This window comes from Sinocyclocheilus anshuiensis, unplaced genomic scaffold (genome assembly GCF_001515605.1).
Source record: "Sinocyclocheilus anshuiensis isolate Anshui unplaced genomic scaffold, SAMN03320099.WGS_v1.1 scaffold274, whole genome shotgun sequence".
In the NCBI taxonomy this organism is placed as follows: Eukaryota; Metazoa; Chordata; class Actinopteri; order Cypriniformes; family Cyprinidae; genus Sinocyclocheilus; species Sinocyclocheilus anshuiensis.
In genome coordinates, this window is record NW_015547698.1 from 1,406,176 (window position 1) to 1,429,088 (window position 22,913).

Below are 22,913 nucleotides of genomic sequence, written 5' to 3' on the forward strand. Positions count from 1 at the left end.
CCAGCTACTTCCATCTTAAACCATCTAGGACCAGCCAACCAGTTTAGGCTGTTTTTTTTTTTTTTTACTTTTAAATGTTCTCTGAACAGAAAACAGGAAGTAAGTAACAGGTTAAATGGACATCCAGCTAAAACGGCTCAGAAAAAAAAGGTGTTCTTTCAACAATGTATAAATACGTTTTTTGTGTGTGTGTGTGTGTGCTGATGTTAACAATGTTTTTTTTTATTATTAATAGCCAGATAACGTTGAACAAGTATTCTATTAACTTTACTGGAAGAATGTTTGTTCATAACTTAGAGAACCTTGCCAGAACGTTAGCCAAACTTCTGCGAACGATCCCGGGAAACATTTAAAGGGGTCATATGATGCGATTTAAATTTTTCCTTTCTCTTTGGAGTGTTACAAGCTCTTGGTGCATAAAGAGTCGTCACATGTGGTTGCCGCAAGCCCTCCGGCCGTTCCTCACTCTAGGCGCCGGCCTCCGCTCACTCAAGCCCGCTGTGTGTTTCGTTGTGTGTTTCGTTGTGAAAGCGAAACTACTTTGTTTGGTCTTCCAAAAGAGGACACGACTAGAAATCAGTGGTTAAGTTTTATTTACAACACTGTTCCAGAACAGTTCAACCCAAATATTCAGATGTGTGCAACACATCTTATGGAGGACTGTTTCCTGAGAGTAGCCTACAATGCCGGCTGTTCTGACTCACAGACTGTAAACTCCAAACGTGAGTTTTGGGCAGTGTAGAGTAGTGTTTGTAGTTTGTCATTTCTCCGATCACAAATGCAGACATGGTTTTATGTTTACGCGGCATTTATGCCGACGGAGGACTTTGGACTGAACGAAGTGGCATTTCACACAGTGAATTTCAAAGAAAGTCATATTTTGGCCGTTGTGATGTTCACAGGACTGATAAGCTGTCCGTCTAAATCAGGGGTCACCAAACTTGATCCTGGAGGGCCGGTGTCCTGCAGAGTTTATCTCCAACTTGCCTCAACACACCTGCCTGCAAGTTTCAAGTATACCTAGTATGACCTTGATTAGCAGGTTCAGGTGTGTTAATTAGGGTTGGAGCTAAACTCTGCAGGACACCGGCCCTCCAGGACCGAGTCTGGTGACCCCTGGTCTAAATAAAGGTAAAGGCAGCACAAAAACAGACACCCGTCACATATGTTGTGTTGTGAGTTTATATACAGCAGGTGGCAGTATAGAGCAATATTTTAGTTTCTGCCTTTACTTCACACCCACTAAAACACCTAATCTATATATCTATCTGTCTGTCTCTTTGTCTTTCTGTCTATCCATCTGTCTGTCTTTCTATCTGTCTGTCTGTCTATCTATATATCTATCTGTCTGTCTGTCTGTCTGTCTATCTATCTGTCCAACTGTCTGTCTACTTTTATATAAAAGAAAATTTAAAAAATAGTAAACAAAACATATTATTATATATAACCACCAAGTACATGATGTTCTCTCTGCATGACCTACATCAACCAAAAGACTCTCAAAGCAAACTGATCTCCAAACATCTCCTCATTGCATTTGTTACCAACAACCTGCTGCCTTATTCAAGTTTAAAAGCGTGTCAGTTTTATTTGAATCCTTTGTAAAGGGTTGTAAACTAAATCATAAAGCTCTGCTGTGTCATGGTTCACTGTTTTGTGCCTATGGTGCACGACCGGTTTGAGATCTATAGACTCACGAAGACAACAATCTAATGTGTTACACAGACAAAGACTTCTAATGCAATATCTCTCTTTTCTATCTCCTACGCCCAGCTATAGCATACACACACACACACACACACACACACACTCAGACATCAGGACTCCGGCCAAGCAGTCCTTTTGTTTCCCTCCCCAGTCCAAGTTCAGGGTATTTAAAACACAGTGTAAACACACTCATACTCATGGCAACTGTCTCCATGACAGCATGACAACAAGCCCTTGGCAGCTGGAGTAACTTAATATTTGCCTTGCGTTAGCATAACATTTTCATTATGTAAGGCCGTGGCAGAGAGGCGGCGCGCACCCATTGAAGTTCAGAGCAGTCGGTGTGGGACGGTTGCTATGTTGCTGTGTGTTGAGTTGCAACTGTGGCAACAAACCCATGCTGAAGTAGTTCCTTTAGAGGAACATCTGGTGAAAAAAAATGTCCCCGGGGCGTAATGTGCTCTGAGAGAGAGGGGTGGGCTGGGCAGACAGACAGACGGTCAGACACAGACAGATATGAAATAGAACAGATGCAGATTAGTGCCTCTGCCAGGCTCATGGCTTTGCCTACGGCGGACGGATGAAGGAAGGGTTTGAATGCTGTTGCTGTGTGTTGGGATCTGACTCACTTTAAAGGGTAATTTGGGGATTGCTTGGTCTGAAGAGAGACTAAAGGTTAAACTGTGCGATTCAACACACCACAATGACACACTATCACTGCATGACAAACACTCGCTTAGTCAAACACACTTTTATGGGTTGCTGTCGGACTGAACAACAATGATGTCACCCTGTTTGTTTGTTTTTTTACCACATTTTAAGATCTATTCTGTTCTATTATTTTCTATTCTATTTTGCTATATGTTTTTTAATCTATTGTGTTACATTCTATTCTATTCTGTTCTATAATGCCATATTATGCTACAAACTATTATATCTTATGCTATTATATTCCACATTCTTTTCTATTCTATTGTCTGTTTCTTCTGATCGAGTTTAATTTACATTCTATTCTATTATGCCATAATATGCTATTAATAATATTTATATTATTATATGCCACATTCTATCCTATTCTATTTTTCTATAATATTTAGCTAAGTGTTCTTAACTAGTTTGTTTCTTCTAATCTAGTCTAATTATACTTTATTATATTATGCCATATTATGCTACAGTCTATTATGTTTTATAGTATTATATGCCACATTCTATTGTATTGTATTGTATTCTATACTATTATTTTGCTATATGATCTAAACTAGTCTGTTTCTTCGAATATAGCCTAATTAACATTCTATTCTGTTCTATTCTATTTTGATATCATGTTCTAATCTAGTCAGTCTGTTACATTCTATTCTATTCTATTCTGTTATGCTACAACTTTTATATCTCACTCATGCTATTGTATGCCACATTCCCTTCCCTTCTAATCTATTCTATTCTATTCTATTCTATTCTAGTACACTCTAACTTTGTTCTTTTGCGCTGTGCTATTCTTTAGCCTATTCCATTCTATTCTATTCTGTACTGTTAATTTAAATGGTGAAGATGTAAAGTTGCTAACAGAGTTATTTAAGTTGCTAACAAATGTTAGTTATACAATTATATACTTCCTGCAACAAAAACAAAAGTAAAGTGATAGTGAAGGACTAATGGGCTTGACTACATTACCCACAATCCGTCTTGGTGCGCTCTGTGACGTCATCTTTCACGCTTCGTAGACAGACGCGGAGTGATTCTGGAGAGCTGTCAGTGCACGGAGACTGCTGGGGACATCCTGCCTCACTCCTTACTTGATTATTTTTGGCATTTTATCCGACAAACAGAACGACTGTTGTCATTTATTTCCGACAACTCCTGAGTCAGTCCACCTGGAGTTTCTTTAGTTTGGCGCATATCTGAGAAGGCACACTAAAAAGTCTTATTAGAGGTAAGCTTATTAGAGGTAACCTTTAAAGAATGGAAATTAAAGCACTGTAAGGCAGCCCGGGCACATTTAATTTTGGTTTATATCTATTAAGCAAACGTTTGCAAAATGCATTGAACATTTATTTTGGCATTAATTAACCAAACTAAAAGAAATTCTAAAACTTCTGTTTGTGTACTAAATAAATAATTTTCTATATGTGCTGAATGTTATTAACCTATGATTCAAATGAAAAATTAGTTTCAGAGAGTTCAGTATGTATGCTCCTGTGTGTGTGTGTGTGTGTGTGTGTGTGTAATGTGTGTACCTGTTTTTCTATTCTGGTGGGGACTTAAGCCTGAATACACACAGACTCATGGGGACTCGTGTCACGGTGGGATCCTAAATTGAAGTCCCCACGGGTAAACAAGCTAATAAATCACACAGAATTAAGTTTTTTGAAAATCTAAAAATGCAGAAAGTTTCCTGTGAGGGGTAGGTTTAGGGGTAGGGTTGGTGTAGGGCAATAGAATATACGGTCTGTACAGTATAAAAACCATTACGCCTGTGGAGAGTCCCCACAAGGATAGCTGACCAGACATGTGTGTGTGTGTGTGTGTGTGTATATATATATATATATATATATATATGTGAATGGAAAAAGTGTAAAAGTGTCATTTTTTTCTTGTTTCTTTGTTGTGAGAGGGTATGCTTTGGTTGTTGTTCAATCGGAATTGATCAGCAGCATTGATTGATTGACAGCTGTCAGCATTTTTGTGGTGATATTGACTGACAGCTTTAACATCCGCTCAGGATGCTCTCAGCTTTGATTGAATGCTGCTAAAGCATATATAAATAAGCGCATCATATTTCTGAGTGACTGTCTGAACTGAAGAGGCTCCGGATCTTCATCCGGGGCTGGATTCCTCTTCCACAGGCTCGCTCGCGCGCGGTGTGTTTTAATCTGTCATTTTTGAGGTAACAAAAAAAACAGTTTAAAAACATCTGACAATGAGAAAATGAGCATAACAAAAGTTTTTGTCAACAAAAACTGTGATATCTTGGTGTTAGACATCACTGTCATCAATAAATAAATCTATAAACAAGCTTTAAACTTTTGAAGGAGAAAAAAGTTTCCATATCCAGTAGAAAAAAATTAGCTAGAATTATATAATCAAACTAGAAAGGTTGATTTAATATTGAATAGTTTACATTATTTACTTTTATTCATTTAGCAATGCTTGTCCATTTGTTCTCCTAAAATTAATGTAAACATTTACATTTAGTCATTTAGCAGATGAAATGTAAAATGTAAACACAACCATTATAACAAAAATTCAGCCTATCAAGTTATGTTAAAAGTTTTTATTGAAATGCTGCCCTTTTCCATTCATGTCACTTTCTCTGTTGAATAATGAAAACAGCTTGCACACGTGCTGTGCTTTCAGCGTTTTTATTTTTTTGAGTTGAATAATGAAATTTTCCATGCTTTGCTAAAAAAAAACGCTTAATTTATTTTTGTCAGCAGGGCTACATCATTCTGTTATTTGGTGCAAACTCACACATGCTGAAATGCATCACAAACATTTTAATTAAAATTTAAGTAATAATAATAAAAAAAAACAAGTAAACTGAAACACTACAAAAAAGGGGTTTGTTTATTTTAAAGAATTGCTTAATTTGTCCAAGAAAAATGTCACCAATGAAATGCAATATCATAAAAATCATGTTTATTTTGTTAATGAACACACACACACTGTCCCTCCACTGTTTTTGTTCTCCTCTGACCTCATGTCTTTCTTCTCTTTCTCACACTTATCTCTGTCTTCAGCTGATCTCTGGATCCATTCGGCTCTAGCTGACTCTCTCCTTTTGAGTTTTAGGATATATTTTCTGCTAGTTATTCCATAATCATCAATCTCCTTTGTATGTTTAATTCAGTGCAATTCGAACACTGTTCATAGTCAATGCTGACTGGGCTGAGAGTAAAGCTGCTCTCCAGACAAAATATTGTGCACTAAAGTGACAGACCAGGATGCATTGGGTCTGATGTTCAAACTCATTAATTCACAGCAATGATCATGTAAAAAGAGGAGGGACAAATGTAAAAACTTCTATGGTTGCTGCTTCTGTGGCTTTTTTCTGTTTTTTCCTGCAAAACCTGGCATTGTTAAAAATGTGCTGTGCAACTAAGAGCTGATTAGGCAATAAAAAGAACTTATTTATGATTTCAGAACAAATAAAAAATCATTCAAACAGAATCAGTGCTGGAATTTCCTGAATATTTGCTTATGTATTTGCATTAGATCATTAAAGAATCAGAAACAGAACAACAACACTAACTATGCATTTACATTTATATGTAAATCTGAGATAATAAGCCTTTGCAGCTTAATGAAAACAAAGACTTCTCTCTATTGCACTGCTAAAATGCCGTGCTTAAACAAACAAACCGTCTGGTCTAACCATGCAATGATCATGTAAAATGAGGAGGGACAAATGTAAAAACTTCTATGGTTGCTGCTTCTGTGGCTTTTTTCTGTTTATCCTGAAAACTTTTTTTTTCCTGCAAAACCTGGCATTGTTAAAAATGTGCTGTGCAACTAAGAGCTGATTAGGCAATAAAAAGAACTTATTTATGATTTCAGAACAAATAAAAAATCATTCAAACAGAATCAGTGCTGGAATTTCCTGAATATTTGCTTATGTATTTGCATTAGATCATTAAAGAATCAGAAACAGAACAACAACACTAACTATGCATTTACATTTATATGTAAATCTGAGATAATAAGCCTTTGCAGCTTAATGAAAACAAAGACTTCTCTCTATTGCACTGCTAAAATGCCGTGCTTAAACAAACAAACCGTCTGGTCTAACCATCTCTCTTACACATACAATAGATGAAGTGAACTCCAGCTCTGTCTGAGTCGAGCGTGCTCTCAATCTTAGGATCCGCGTGGAGTGTGTGCGGATAGCGTGTGTCATGAAAGATCCTTTGTTGTCTGAGTGAAGTCACTCTTTGACTCGTGGGTCCATCCAGAGCTCAGAGCCCAGCGAGGGGCTTTCAGAGTCAGACGTGGGGTGAATGAAGCTCTGTGTCGACCCACCTTCCCTCTAGAGCAGGAGAAAACGACTCACTGATCTGACCATCAGAGCTTCAGCTGCTATTAGTGGTGTGTGTTTGCTAAGGCAAGAGTCACTACTGCTCATAATTGGGTTTTTGTCCCTCTCACTTTTAGATATTACTTCATTCACTTCTTAAATGTAACTATTATTCCTCCGGTAGTGCCCTGAGGGATAATAGTTTCATTGAAGAAGTTTATTTTGCTTAACTGTGCACAGTGCGAGGAAAATAACTGTGGTCGTTCGCATAAAACAAAGGCTTTAAATTTAAAACCAAGCAGAAGCTACTGCTAGCTGGTTGATTCAAAAGTGGGCGGGGCCAACGCACAAGCGGTAATACTATTGGATAATGCTCACCTTTCACTGTCCGCGTTTCACTGTTCACCTGTATTCATAAATCAATCAGCCTGCAGAAGTATTAGTGCGAGAGACGCTAAACGAAAAAAGTGCACAAAAAGAGAGTTGTCTGTGACTATTGTAAGTTCATTTTGTTAAATAGACAAAACATTTGACATTTTAGTAACTTTAAGTCAGTGTTTCACAGAAAACACTGAATGATCAATATGGTTATTTTAGTGTTTAGATCATTTTTGTTAAAGTTTTAAGTTTAAAGAGTTAATTTTCATACATATAATGTCCTGGGAATGGCACATATATATTATTACATGTTCATATGCATATATATTGCATTAGTGTACGCCTGCGTGTGTGTGTATATTCTGTTTACTATGAGTTTATATGACATTTTCATGCATACATGGTTGCAACAACAACAACAACTGTATTATGAAAATGCTGTTACTTTTATAAGTGATCAGGCCTGTGATTTTCACCTGTTGGATGATAACGTAACACCCTAGCAACCACCCAGAATACCATAGCAATACCCTAGCAACCACCCTGAACCCCCCAGCAACTATGTATATCTTTAACCATTATGTTTCACCACCCCAGAAATCTGAGCTAAACATGCACGCTTATATGTACATGTGTGTGTTTGGATCCTCAGAAAGTGCTCATAAATCACAGTTCATCATGAGTCCCCTTGCATACTTCAAAGAGCATAAACTCAGAGAGGTGTGTGCCCTGCATCACCCAGTGTATACTGGGTTGCTGTGGAAACGCTGTGCTGTGTTGTAGCCGGCTGGCAAGAGTGCAAATGTCTTCTGTATTCTGAGCAGATGTCTGGCATGGATACAGGGACGAGGCTGGGGTGTGACACACACACACACACACACACACACACGCTGCCCTTAGGGCTGACAGTATCTGTCCTTAAGAAACATATCTGGATTTGTGTGGTTTAGTTGGTGTGTGTGTGTGTGTGTGTGTGTGTGTGTGAGACAGGCAGGAATGAGGTGAGGAGTTTATTCACACAACGTATGTCAGAGTCGTTCTGTCAGACAGATGGTTAAGTGCTTTAAGCCCGGATCAGATATCCATCCTGTTTAAGAGAGCTCTCTCTGGGTCATTCATACAGACCTACAGGAAAGAGAGCAGTCGGGTGAAGGCAGGAGGTTTGCACATTTCCACACAGGTGTGTTGTTGTTAGGTATTCAGTTGCTAAAAAAAAAAAAAGATGCATTACACTGCTGCAGTACTCCGTATACGAAGTTGATTTTGTGTTTGTGTTGATGTTTGGTGATGATTTACACATATGTTTATGTTAGTTTGTTGTTTAGTTCTTGTATTTATGTTAGATTATTTTGTTTGTTGATTTGTTCTTGTGTTTTTGCTTATTCACATTTGTTGATTTGTAATTGTTTGTTTGTTATTTTGCAGTTGTCTTTATGCTAGTTTGTTTGTTGCTGCTTTATATTTTTATTTGTTTCTTGTTTTGTTTGTTGCTTTGCACTTTGTTGAGTTGTGTTGGAGTGTATTTGTTGATTTAGATTTTTTTTTCCGTTAATTTGTCCATGTGTATATTTGCTGCTTTATGCTTTTATGTTTGTTACTTGTTTTGTTTGTTGCACATTGTTAAGTTGTGCTGGTTTTTGTTTGTTGTGTTACACTTCTTCATGCTTGTTTGTTGTTTTTATTGCTTATCTTTGTTGGTTGTTTTGTAATTGTTTGTTTGTTTATTGTTGAATTTATGTTTTGTTTGTTGGTTAATTTGTACATGTGTGTGTTTGTTGCTTTTTATTCATGTTTTTTTGTTGTTTCGTTTGTTGCTTTGTTCCGTTGCACTTTTATTTATGTTTATTTTTGTTTTGTTTGTTGCATTCCACTTGTGTTTGTTTGTTTATTTGTGCTTATGTGTTGTTGTACATGTTTTTGTTTGTTGCTTGGAACTTGTGTTAATTTCGCAAATTGTACTTGTGTGTGTGTTGCTTTACATGATTATTTATGATTGTTTTCTAGTTATGTTTGCACTGATGTTTGCATGTTTATTTGTTACTTGATTTGCATTTATATTTATGTGTGTTTTTTGTTTGGCACTTGTTTATCTTTGTTCATGCATATGAGAGATTAAAGCGCTGTCATTTGTGGCTGCGAGAGTTATTGATGTTTTCGTGTCGGAAACAGGGATGTCTGTTGCCTGCTATTTTTATGTTGTGGTTTTATCACGTGTCAGTGCCAAATTTTCATGACCGCTTGACCCTGACGGCTCAAAACAGTACTGATGCCAACCCACACTGAGAGGAAGTGAAACCATCTCAGTGTTATTTGTAGAAGATCTCCTTCTTCTTATTTCACAGACATCATAACTTACTTGTGTGTCATCGAATGTGTCTTTTCTGGTTAATATACTCTTTCTATCATTTCTATTTATTTGTCGTGTGTGGTTTTTTTTGCACTATAATCTCAGTGGCTCCACCCTACAGGTGGGAATAAGACTAACATCTGAGGCTTTAGATTTTGTGCTACTTTCAGAGGCGTGTGGTAGGAGAAGAACAAAGTAAACAGTGAATCACAGACGTGATCAGAGGCATCTGTCGCTTAGTCATTAGTGTAACCTACTTTTGTTGTGTTTACGTTTGCAGATGTCTTATGGTGAGAGCGTGATGGTGGAGCATTGAGGAAGCAAGATCAAGAAGAGAAGATAGAGATATATTTCAGAGGAAGTGTTTGAGCTGAAGATCGAAGTGATGTTGGCCCCTGAACAGGAGCTGCTGAGCTCTAATAAACCCATCAAATACGGAGAGCTCATCGTCCTCGGGTAAGAATGACTCCACTTTCTCAATCAGATTTGCATTTATGCTTAGTAAATCTTGCTAATGCAGCATTGTGAACTAACGTTTTGTCTCCACAGCTACAATGGCTCCCTACCGAACGGAGACCGGGGCAGAAGAAGGAGTCGTTTCGCTCTGTTTAAGAGACCCAAAGCCAATGGAGTCAAACCCAGCACCGTCCACAGCACATGCAGTCCACAGACTGCCAAGGTACACGCCCATTTTCCCGCCTTTATTGCTCATTTACGTGTCACATTGAATTTTTAAGGGCTTCTGCACAAGCCGAGTGTTTAAATGTGAGCTGTTTTTCTTATCATTCTTCGCTGCCGGTGAATGTGCATCTATAGCATGCAACGCATTTATCCAGTGTGACTTCACCCTCACATTTCATTGTCATCTGTTACTCCTGCATGTCTGAATTTGATAAATGAACTGTAAGCTGATTTGACGGATGTAAATATTATGAACCGGCATGCTCTTGACGAGGGTTCTGGTGTGCATGTGGTGTTTCTGCAGGCCATCAGCAACAAAAACCAGCACAGCGTGTCGTATACGCTGTCCAGGGCGCAGACGGTAGTCGTAGAGTATGCACACGACAGCACCACTGACATGTTTCAGGTATGTTTATGTTTCTTCAGGTAACTGTGTTTGAATTGTATACAGATTTTGTGGGTGCATTTGTATTGCAGACCTGCCAACCTGTACGCATTTTGCGTAGTGAAAAAAAAGGACGCTGGTTTGGTTTGTCACTCTAAACTACGCTCAGTGACCATGTGTCGCAAATTGTTAAACGTGACTTTTTATTCACATTCATAATTATTATTAAAGCAGATTATGTCAGGATGGGAAAAAGTGAGTTAGGTTATCTTTCCCTCACAACCAAAAACACACTTATTTGGTGAAATTGTTGATTTCGTGGTCTAAAAACAAAATGACAAATCCTTCTCGAGCAGTGTAAATAAGTCAGAATGCATGAAATAGCATTAGACCTCCCCTTTAACAAAATTAGCTGAAACCGAAAATAAAGTTTCTTTAATAATCAATGAATCACATTGATTTAATAATAAACACTCAAATAAAAACAGAGTTCTACATAAACATTTAAATTGCACATAAAGATGTTTTTATATCAACATTTTCTACTCCGATTCATTGTTGAAATATAAACATTTAAACGGTGGCAGTCTTTCATAACAGATTTAGTCTTATTGTTTTCATGATTTATTCACGCATACATTAAATAAAGAAAACAACAGGTTAAGTAAAAATATAATTAATATGTGATATAGTGCATGTATTTAGCTAAATTATGACTAATGAGTTTATGGACATTGAATGGCTTTCTTGAGGTAAATATAATGTTGTTTAATGATGTCTTTCTTGAGTGATTACATGAGATATGATACATTTCATATACAGTTGTACTGTTCTTGTCAACACCTTCTGATATTCACGCATGTTTATTTCGTACTATATCTAGTATTAAAGAAGAAGGATAACTGGTTTATGTGCCTGCACTACATTGATCTGTCTTGACACATTAAAGAGCATGAACCACATTTACTGTTTGACTTTTGTGATAAAATTGACAGAATTTGAAGACTTTCTTTCATATGAAAAGTAACAAAGCACAACGCTTATTGTGATTATTGGATGGCAGGCGTGCTACAAATAATGTTTAGTCAAGTTTTTTTATGCTATCAACTAAAAACTAAAAGATCTTGGTTCATCAAAATAGAGACTGATTAAAAACGATAAATTGAAATTGTCACCATTACGGTCAATAATTTACACAGTTACACAGTTAGTGGTGCAATTCATGCCCAAATATAAACACCCAATTTCAACCCAATTTCCCCTTCATCATTGCATTAACCCTATAAAACTGCCTTTCTTTTGCAGATCGGCCGGTCCACTGAAAGCCCCATTGATTTCGTGGTGATGGACACGCTGCCTGGTTGTCACGGCAAAAGCGACACGCTGTCGTCTCAGAGCACTATATCGCGATTCGCGTGTCGGATCGTGTGTCAGAGAGCGCCGCCCTACACCGCGCGCATCTACGCCGCTGGCTTCGACTCGTCCAAAAGCATCTTCCTGGGGGTGGGTCAAACACACTCCTCCAATACAATCTCTCTCCTCTCTAACAGTCTTTCATACTCATCCATCCATCCATCCGTTCCATGATGCTTTCATGTGTTCATCTGTCCACTATCACTCATCCTGGAGAGGCTGAAAATGAACAAGTGAGTGAGTAAATGAATGAACTAATTCATGACGCGAACGAACTACACTACCGTTCGAAAGTTTGAGTCAGTAAAAATGTTTCTCTTCTCTTCTGCTCACCAAGGCTGCATTTATTTGGTCAAAAATACAGTAAAAACTCTAATATTGTGAAATATTATTATAATTTAAAATAACAGTTTTATGTGAATATTTTCCACATGATCCTTCAGAAATCATTCTAATATGCTGATTTGCTGCTCAATAAATATTTCTGATTATTGTCAATGTTGAAAACAGTTGTGCTGCTTCATATTTAAAAAAAAAACGGTGATAATTTTTTTCAGGATTTTTTTATGAAGAGAAAGTTCAAAAGAACAGCATTTATTTGAAACAGAAATTGATATCCTTGATGAATAATATTATTCATTTATTTAAAAAAAAAATCTTACTGACCCCAAACAGTTGAACAGTAGTGTGTGAGTGAGTGAGTGAGTGAGTGAGTGAGTGAGTGAAGGAATGAATGTATGAATGAATCTGTGAATAAACTGAGGAAATTAATGAATCTAAGAATGAAGTGTACGAAGTGTGAACAAATTAATTGGTGAATGAAGAGATCGTACAAATAAATCAGTGAACAAAGTGAGCGAACAAATGAACTGGTGAACACAGTGAGCAAAATAATTAATTTGTGAACAAATTGAGCGAATAAACGAATTGCTGAACGAAGTGAGTGAACAAATGAATCGGTGAACAAAGTAAGTGAGCGAATGAATAGGTGAATGAAGTGAGTGATGGAATGATTCAGTGAACAACATGAGCAAACAAATGAATTGCTGAACGAAGTGAGCGAATAAATGAATCGGTGAACAAAGTAAGTGAACGAATTAATAGGTGAATGAAGTGAGTGAATGAATGAATTGGTGAATCAATTGAGGGAACAAATGATTCAGTGATGGAAGTGAGTGAAGTGAGCAAACAAATTAATTGGTGAATGAATTGAGCAAATAAAAGAATCAGTGAAAAAAGTGAGAGAACAAATTAATTAGTGAATGTGAACAAACAGTGAACTAATAAATTGGTGAATGAATTGAGGGAATGAATGAATCTGTGAATGACTTGAGTGAACGAATGTATCACTGAAAGAAGTGAGCAAACTAATGAACTGGTGAATGAAGAGAGCGAACGAATGAATTGGTGAATGAAGAGAGCGAACGAATGAATTGGTGAATGAAGAGAGCGAACGAATGAATTGGTGAATGAAGAGAGCGAACGAATGAATTGGTGAATGAAGAGAGCGAACGAATGAATTGGTGAATGAAGAGAGTGAATGAATGAATTGGTGAATGAAGAGAGCGAACGAATGAACCGATGAATGAAGTGAGTGAATGAATGAATTGGGGAATGAAGAGAGAACGAACGAATCGATGAATGAAGAGAGAGAATTAATGAATTGGTGAATAAAGAGAGAACGAACGAATCGATGAATGAAGTGAGAGAACGAATGAATTGGTGAATGAAGAGAGCGAACGAACGAATCGATGAATGAAGTGAGTGAATGAATTAATTGGTGAATGAAGAGAGTGAACGAATGAATTGGTGAATGAAGAGAGAACGAACGAATCGATGAATGAAGAGAGCGAACGAATGAATTGGTGAATGAAGAGAGAGAACGAACGAATCGATGAATGAAGTGAGTGAATGAATGAATTGGTGAATGAAGAGAGTGAACGAATGAATTGGTGAATGAAGAGAGTGAACGAATGAATTGGTGAATGAAGAGAGTGAACGAATGAATTGGTGAATGAAGAGAGTGAACGAATGAATTGGTGAATGAAGAGAGTGAACGAATGAATTGGTGAATGAAGAGAGTGAACGAATGAATTGGTGAATGAAGAGAGTGAACGAATGAATTGGTGAATGAAGAGAGTGAACGAATGAATTGGTGAATGAAGAGAGTGAACGAATGAATTGGTGAATGAAGAGAGTGAACGAATGAATTGGTGAATGAAGAGAGTGAACGAATGAATTGGTGAATGAAGAGAGTGAACGAATGAATTGGTGAATGAAGAGAGTGAACGAATGAATTGGTGAATGAAGAGAGTGAACGAATGAATTGGTGAATGAAGAGAGTGAACGAATGAATTGGTGAATGAAGAGAGTGAACGAATGAATTGGTGAATGAAGAGAGTGAACGAATGAATTGGTGAATGAAGAGAGTGAACGAATGAATTGGTGAATGAAGAGAGTGAACGAATGAATTGGTGAATGAAGAGAGTGAACGAATGAATTGGTGAATGAAGAGAGTGAACGAATGAATTGGTGAATGAAGAGAGTGAACGAATGAATTGGTGAATGAAGAGAGTGAACGAATGAATTGGTGAATGAAGAGAGTGAACGAATGAATTGGTGAATGAAGAGAGTGAACGAATGAATTGGTGAATGAAGAGAGTGAACGAATGAATTGGTGAATGAAGAGAGTGAACGAATGAATTGGTGAATGAAGAGAGTGAACGAATGAATTGGTGAATGAAGAGAGTGAACGAATGAATTGGTGAATGAAGAGAGTGAACGAATGAATTGGTGAATGAAGAGAGTGAACGAATGAATTGGTGAATGAAGAGAGTGAACGAATGAATTGGTGAATGAAGAGAGTGAACGAATGAATTGGTGAATGAAGAGAGTGAACGAATGAATTGGTGAATGAAGAGAGTGAACGAATGAATTGGTGAATGAAGAGAGTGAACGAATGAATTGGTGAATGAAGAGAGTGAACGAATGAATTGGTGAATGAAGAGAGTGAACGAATGAATTGGTGAATGAAGAGAGTGAACGAATGAATTGGTGAATGAAGAGAGTGAACGAATGAATTGGTGAATGAAGAGAGTGAACGAATGAATTGGTGAATGAAGAGAGTGAACGAATGAATTGGTGAATGAAGAGAGCGAACGAATGAATTGGTGAATGAAGAGAGAGAACGAACGAACCGGTGAATGAAGAGAGAGAACGAACGAATCGATGAATGAAGTGAGAGAACGAATGAATTGGTGAATGAAGAGAGAGAACGAACGAATCGATGAATGAAGTGAGAGAATGAATTAATTGGTGAATGAAGAGAGCGAACGAATGAATTGGTGAATGAAGAGAGCGAACGAATGAATTGGTGAATGAAGAGAGAGAACGAACGAATCGATGAATGAAGAGAGAGAACGAATGAATTGGTGAATGAATAGAAGGAACCAAGTAATCAACAAATGGGGTGAGCAAACGAATGAAAGAATGAATGAATCAGTTAATAAATGAATGAATCAGTAAACGAAGTGAGCGGATTAATAAATCAGTGAATCGATGAATCAACAAACGAATGGACTGTTTTTCCCTCTGTCCTCAGGAGAAAGCGGCGAAATGGTGGTGCGCTGACAGCCAGATGGACGGCCTGACCACCAACGGCATATTAGTGATGCGACCGCGGCACGGCTTCACCTGCGAGTCCAAACCGGGCTCCTGGAGAGAGATCTCAGTCTGCGGCAACGTCTTCACGCTCCGAGAGACCCGGTCCGCTCAGAAACCCGGCGAACTGGTGAGGCTGCCTTTAATAGACTTGTCATTAAACATACAACCAAATTTAGATCTTATAACAACTGAGGCTTGATGAAATCCTCCAGAACGAGGTCAAAACTCGACCACAGCGGCATCTCAGTAATGCACAGATAAACATTCGGGTGACATTTCCTTGTTTCCCTGCTTCACCATGACAACTCTGATCATGTGTTGGTAAATACTCATTTTAGGGCTTGAAAATTCCCACTGTCCTTATTTGGAATCACACACACACAGCTTGCAGTGTGAAGAAGAATTTGTATATTTGTGTATCCTTTCAATCAGTGATGGCCCACAGGGACTGAATCAGCACATAGCTGGTGTGTTTGTGTGTGTTGTGCGTGATATGACTCCCGCCCGACTGCACAGTTTGTTGTGTTGTTAAAATCTGGTCTCCATGGTGTCAGAAATCCTGTCCGTAACCTCACCATGCAGCTTTTTTTTTTTGGATGCACAGTGTGTGAGAATGAGAGGTTATGAAATGACTGTCGCTGGTAAACAACTGCAAATCTGAAAATCTCTAAGCCATTTCCTCTCAGAAAAGTGTTTCTTAATATCTGTTGAGCAGAGTTTTATATCTCATAAAAGTGTCTTATTTGAAGTTGAATCTCACGAATATATCATTATTAGATCGAAAAATTGAAAGAAGGAATGTTTTAGTTAAAGAAAACAGCCATTGTTATGTTCGTATCATTGACATAGTAGTGTAGTTTTTGTTGATCAGATTTAATTTTGTTCATATTGTTTTCACTTTCATTTCACTTAAAGTTTTAGTAATATTGATAGTTTTTTATTGTTTATATCATTTTAATAATTATTCTTTATTAGTTTTAGTTTAACTAAATGAGAAATGCTGCATTGGCAATGAACTGAAATAAAATATGTTAAATTTTTATATTATATAATTCATTGTTACTGTAGAGGATTGATATACTATTGTAGTTTTTGTTTATTAGATTTTATTTTATTTTTTAATTGTTTTCACTTTAATTTCAGTTAAAGTTGTAGTAATCTTGTTGTGTTTTGTCATTTTAATTATGTTTTATGTTTATATATATATTTTAATGAATTTTTCTTTATTAGTTTTAGTTGTTTTAGTACTTCGTTAAAATAAAAAAATTATAAATGTAGCCGAAATAAAATGTGTGTATATACTTATAAATTATATATAGTTTTTCTTTTAATTTCAGTTAAAGTTTTTATTTTTATAGTTTTGGTAATATTTTAATTAGATTTTATGTTTATATATTTTCACTTGAATTTAATTTGTTGTGTTTTTGTCTTTTTTATGTATGATAATTTTTTATGTTTTTTTATTAGTAATGCTGTAGCTTACATGAATAAAAATCACAAACATGACACTTGTAAATTAAATAATTTTAAATATACAGATTTATGTGTTATATGTTTTTTTTCCCAAACAGATTATGAAAACTTAAATACAAGGAGCTCTAAAAGATTTTCAGAATTTTTACAACTCCTTTGTTTTAGACAAATGTTAAATCATCTACAAATACTAAATCATCTATAAATGTTAAATCCTCTACAAATGTTACCACTGCATCTGTCTGAAAAAAGGCATTTGATTTATAGTTATTTTCAAAGCTTTCATTGTACTCTCAGTATTAAAGAACTTCATTATTGTTTATTTAATTCTAACAAGTAAGTTTTTGTTAGAAACTAACCAAAATGAAAAATAATTAGTTTACAATCTCTGCACAGGAGAGACGGTGTTGTATCGATGTATCGGCTATCTGCCAAAATTAGTTGAAAAATATCGGCATATCGGCAAAATCCAATATCATGCATCCCTATTTTTTATGTATGCTAATATGTCTATTTTTTTTTTTCTCGAGTTTTCAAGTTTTAAGAAAACGAGTTGTGTTGCCTTAGCAACTAGCCGAAATAAAATAAGTTTACTTTTTTAATATATATATATATATGTTTCATTTTAGTTTAGTTCAGTTAATGTTCATTTTATTTTAAGTAACAACTTTTCTATGCTTTTAGTTTAACTGTAATAACCCTGCTTATATAGGAGTTTTTTGTGCATTGCGGCATTATTTATATATATAAAACCACATCCATTTTCTTGAGATTCAGCTTTTAATAAATCTGTCATGTTAACTCTACGTTTGTGCTGTGAATTGTGGAAATGCAGCATTTGTAATGGCACACCTGTGTAATCTCGTGTGTATATTGCTGGTAGCTGTGTTTGGCGATGTGGGCTGGATTTGTGTGTCCTGGCTGAGTGAGACGGTAGACCTGAGGTGCATATTCTGTGCTCTCTAAATAGTGGATGTGGTTTGGGCTTTGTTCCATTCTGACTCTGTATGGACTCGCTCTACATTCACAGACGCTCATGTTTGTGAAGGAGGTCGTGTGGATGAGAGCGGCCTCTAGTGAACGCTTAGAGTCAGAGCAGATTGAAATTTTTCAATCCCAAAATTGATTTATACCCAAGAATAATAAAGTGAAAAAGTACAATATACTCACAAAAAAAAAAAATCTGTATAGAGAAGTACATAATGTAATATTGTTTTGATCATCATAAGACATCTTTGGGTTTGTTCAATATTTTGAAGGAATCGTAATATTTTATTTTAAAATGATATAAAATATAAAAAAATGCATACAATGAAAAATATTTTTATTTTTAAAGATTTTTTTTTTCATATGTCAATTTGTTTACATATAAACAATCAATATAAGACATCAATAAGTGTGCAATTAATTGCTCCATCAATATTCAATAATATGAACTAATATTGTATTGATTGTCATATATTTTGGGCTCACACAAAAATGCTGCAAAGTTACACAGGGTTTGGTTCAGTTAGTATGTATGAGCAAGCAATAGTAAAGTGAGCAGTCACCACTAATTACAAAACATATATATGTTTTTCTGTTTCTCTCTCTCTGTAGGTTGAGAATGAGTCTCACGAGCTGGTGGACGGCACTTTAATCGATCTGTGCGGCGCGACTCTGCTGTGGCGTTCGGCGGAAGGTCTGTCCTGCACGCCGACCCCCAAACACCTGGAGGTGCTGCGGCGGGAGCTGAACGCGGTGCGGCCGCAGTGTCCCGTGGGCCTCCACACCCTGGCCTTCCCCAGCCTGGACCGCTCCTTCACCGGCTCGACCCACGACGAGCAGCCCTGGGCCTACCTGCACTGCGGACACGTGCACGGATACCACGCCTGGAGGGGCCGCCGCCGCCTCGCCAAAGAGGGCTCCACCGAGGAAGACGAGGACGAGTCCGAGAGCAAAGAGGAGATGGAGCAGGAGCCGCTGCGGGAGGGGGAGCGCGAGTGTCCGCTGTGCCGCACACGCAGCCTATACATGCCGCTGAAGCTGGGCCGCGAGTCGGGCTTTTATCTGGACAGCGCGCCTCCGACGCACGCTTTTAACCCCTGCGGACACGTGTGTTCAGAGCGGACGGCCGCCTTCTGGAGAAAACTGGTGCTGCCTCACGGCGCTCGCGGCTTCTTCCCTGCCTGCCCGTTCTGCATGCGGCCGCTTGCCCGCGACAGCAAGTGCGTGAGACTGATTTTTCAGGGGCTGCTGGACTGAGTGTGTGTACGTGTGTACGTGCCGCTCCTCTACGCGCCAAACTGCCAACACACATATTCCACTCTGATTTTCCCACAAGCCATCTGTTCTCTGCAGAGGTGTAAAGTATTGGAGTAAATGTAATTAGTTACTGTACTTGAGTATCTTTTCGGAGACTTTGTAGTTGTATGGAGTATCAAAGATATTAGCAACTTTTACTCTCTACTTCACTACATTTTTGAATGAGTATCTGTACTCTTTACTCCACTACATTTGAAATGAGTGTTGCAGTTACACATTCCATTTCGCATGGACCTAGCTTTTTCTGCAGCAGTTTATTTCTGCTACAAAAGACGTGATTCTGTCTACTACAGGGCACAGATAGTCCTAGCTCTTGTGTGTTTTGCCCTTACTCACCCAAACTTGTCAACAAGGCTACTTTATGTGAATGCGAGTTCCTTAGCAAGTATTTGTGAATCACAGGTGTTTTATATATGAGATGAGGACATGACTGCAGCCGGCGATGAGGCCCAAACCAGCACATCCACTGCAAGAAGGATTCGGCTTTTTAATTTTACTTAACATTATTTTATTTATCCATGAAGAGACCTTTTTGAACGATATTGTTTTTGTTTGTTTTGTAATTTTGAGGTGTTCAGTTTTATTTTGGTTTTAGAAAATAAACGCGATTGCTCTCCTCACAAATCAACTCTTTCTAGTTTGTGTTTCATGCTCTCTGTGCCTTGGCCTGGACTTTTATGTCACTTCCTGTCTCTTGTGGTGTTTGTAGTCAGTTTGTTTCATTGGTTCCCCTTGATTAGTCTCCCCAGGTGTGTCTTATCTTGTTAAGCTTGTTAGCCACCTGTGTGCATATATAGCCCTAGTGTTTTCTTCAGTTCCTTGTGAGTTGTTGAATGTAATGGTTGTGTGTTTGCCAGTCATGCTGTTCTTTGTTCCCTTTGGTTTTTGGCTTATTGTTTGCTCTAGTTCTTCCATTAAATACCTGCACATAGATCCTTGCCTCTGCCTGTTTTCCGCAGCTTCTCCACAACATTACAGTTTATCACTGGCATTTCTCTTTGACTAGTGCATCTTTGAGCCTATATTTAGTATAAGTAAAATACTGAAGTACTGTTAAAAATCAGATACTCTAAGACTTTTACTCAAGTTGTTTTGGAATTGGTGACTTGTAACGTGTAGTGGAGTCACTTTCACTGTAAGGTATCTGTACTCTTACTCAAGTGTGGTTTTTAGGTACTCTTTACACCTCTGGTTCTGTGCACTGCCGTCTGACTGGATGCTGCTCGCTGTACGTTTGGTCGTTTACTGTTTAAAAGCCACTGCGCTTGAGCTGTCCTGCTCGTGCCTTAAAAATAATCAACATTCATGCTGTTCATGTTAGGAATCTGTACGAATACACTTGTGTGTGAACCTGTTTTCTCAATTGCTCTCCTTTCTTTTGTGCTTGTTACAAACTGCCATAGATTATCACCTTGAAAAAATACCAATGATTTTCATCAACAATGAGTTTGAAATGAGGTTATTGTTATAATGTATGTAATATTAAAACTCTGTTGTTGTTGCATTTTCTCAGAAATGTTTTTGTATCATTCTTAAATAATAAAGTTATAGATCATATTTCAATAAATCACTTCTATCGCCTGTTTTTAAAAATATAATGTGGTCAGCTAGACATTATACAGAAGAAAATAGAGAAAGATAGCTGAATGAATGAATGAGCGAAAATACATAATTAAAAAATCAATTAATGAATGAGAATAATGAATAAAATGTAACAGAATAGGCAGACAATGAATGAGAAAAAAACTATTAATGAAAAGTAGTCAGAGCAAATTACTGTATTTATTTTTTTTATTTTGCAACAAAGAACAACATACAAGCATAAAGACAATAAACTAAATATCCTAAAAGGTTTATTCATGAAATGGACTAAAGTGTATTATATTATATTACATAATGGTTGAAAACTTTATTGTTGTTGCATTTTCTCTGAAATATTTTTGTATTATTCCTAAAGAATAACGTTAATAACTCGTACTTCATTTCTCCTTTTTTTTATACATATAAAAAAAAGACATTGAGAAAGAAAGCTGAATGAACAAATGAACAGAAATGCATGAATTGCAAGCACAAAAATGAACGAATGAATGAATGAATGAGACAGACAGAATGAATAAAAGGAAAAAAAACTATATAATAAAGTTGAGTTATTTAAAGAATTCGAGCATATATCGAAATCTTTCTTGAAAATAGAAAAAGAAGGTATTCTTTTATTTGAAAAGAAAGTACATATATGAATGTAAATGTTGTTGTTTTTTTGTTCAAGGAAACATTAACAATACAAAAGTCTGGTTAATTTTTGCAATCAGCGAATTGAATAACTTTATAACGGAGTGAGCTTCGTCTTGTACGCGTGTAAACCGGAAGTCTTTTGTCCAAGGAAACATTAACAATACAAAAGTCTGGTTAATTTTTACAATCAGCGAATTGAATAACTTTATAACGGAGTGAGCTTCGTCTTGTACGCGTGTAAACCGGAAGTCTCCGGGTTTCGCGCGTAGTGCATTATGGGCCGGTGGCCGGCGGACCGCTGAGAGAGTGATCTGAGCCCGTCTGTGAGGATGTGAGTGGGATCTGACGATATAATGATCGCCAGGAGCTGCTTTATTTCATATAACAGGTATTTCAGAGGCGCTGCGCTGTGTGTGAGTGTGTGTGAGTGTGTGTGAGGCGTTTAGCGGCGCGGGAGCGGGTGTTTATCATGATTAGCGCTCCGGCTAACAGCAGCATACAATAATAAACCCAACACACCAAACTGCAGAATTTACAGTAAAAACGACCTGACATTTCACGTGTATGCTCTTAAAATGTGTTATCAGACGTCTGTGTGTCAGTTAAAGCGAATGTGATGGCGTTATTAGCGCTGAGTTGATTTGTTTTGCTCTTAACAGGTGATTTTTTCATTTATTATTATGTATGAATAACTTAATCATACATGTTCTACATCTATGAAATGGCATAAAGCTGAGCTTTGTGTCTCCACATGATGCTCAATAGTGATAAATATTAGATAATGAATGGGGTTGAGCGGTCAGTCATAGGTTTCTGGGTAAAGAAGCATCTATAATGGCTCATAATAATACATAAAATAAATCAAATATAGGCTGGTTAGTCGTTTGATTGAAGTGAGAGGCTTCATTGTGAGGTGAGGATGATTGATCTGTGATTTGATGTGATCAGCTCTCGGCTGACTGATCTTCACTTCATCTGTCATGTGACCTGTCCCATTAAAAATCATTAATTATTCAGTATCTCAGTATTTAGGATTAGAGTGCATTTGGACACATTCAGTGCATTGGCCTTTAATTATTATTTGGAGATTTCTTGGTTTCAGGCTAGATTCCCTGTTCATTAGGGCCTGAATAAACATTGAAATATATATGTAATGTCACAATGCAAAAAAACTTAAAAAACTGAGATTGATTTTCTATATATAGTGTTGTTTTGTATTTATTTTTGGAGTGAAATTCCAAAAGTGTGCAAAATTTTAATTCAGTACTTTCCAAGAAATACTGCTGTCCAATAAAAAAATATGCTCAGTTATGATAAAA

The 22,913-nt window shown here is 37.1% G+C and overlaps 2 protein-coding genes across 5 annotated transcripts in view; both read left to right on the top strand.

Moving 5' to 3' along the window:
• The first annotated feature begins 2,201 nt into the window (after positions 1-2,201).
• Positions 2,202-19,448, top strand: LOC107703798 (E3 ubiquitin-protein ligase pellino homolog 1-like). 4 transcript variants are annotated; one of them, XM_016506522.1, is made up of 7 exons: positions 2,202-2,390; positions 9,724-9,899; positions 9,993-10,122; positions 10,429-10,530; positions 11,815-12,012; positions 15,524-15,712; positions 18,658-19,448. In XM_016506522.1, exons 2-7 carry the CDS (start codon positions 9,829-9,831, stop codon positions 19,300-19,302), a joined length of 1,335 nt encoding a protein of 444 aa, XP_016362008.1. In that variant the 5' UTR covers positions 2,202-2,390; positions 9,724-9,828; the 3' UTR covers positions 19,303-19,448. The 4 variants fall into 4 exon arrangements, with proteins under 4 accessions (XP_016362008.1, XP_016362011.1, XP_016362009.1 ...); XM_016506525.1 differs by having other exon boundaries at positions 2,202-2,344; XM_016506523.1 differs by lacking the exon at positions 2,202-2,390 and adding an exon at positions 3,258-3,637.
• A 2,406-nt stretch (positions 19,449-21,854) lies between these two features.
• LOC107703799 (VPS54 subunit of GARP complex) overlaps positions 21,855-22,913 on the top strand; it is an 18,299-nt gene continuing 17,240 nt past the window's right edge. The window contains exon 1 of the mRNA XM_016506529.1: positions 21,855-21,982. The gene's annotated coding sequence lies outside the window, so the exon portion shown is untranslated. The remainder of the gene's footprint in view (positions 21,983-22,913) is intronic.

Bases quoted from the DNA above. Each gene is read 5' to 3' on its own strand.
- LOC107703798 (XM_016506522.1), top strand. From the start codon at position 9,829: ATGTTGGCCCCTGAACAGGAGCTGCTGAGCTCTAATAAACCCATCAAA. The intron at 10,531-11,814 runs GTATGTTTATGT...TTTCTTTTGCAG, and splicing joins GCACCACTGACATGTTTCAG to ATCGGCCGGTCCACTGAAAG. The intron at 15,713-18,657 runs GTGAGGCTGCCT...CTCTCTCTGTAG, and splicing joins CTCAGAAACCCGGCGAACTG to GTTGAGAATGAGTCTCACGA.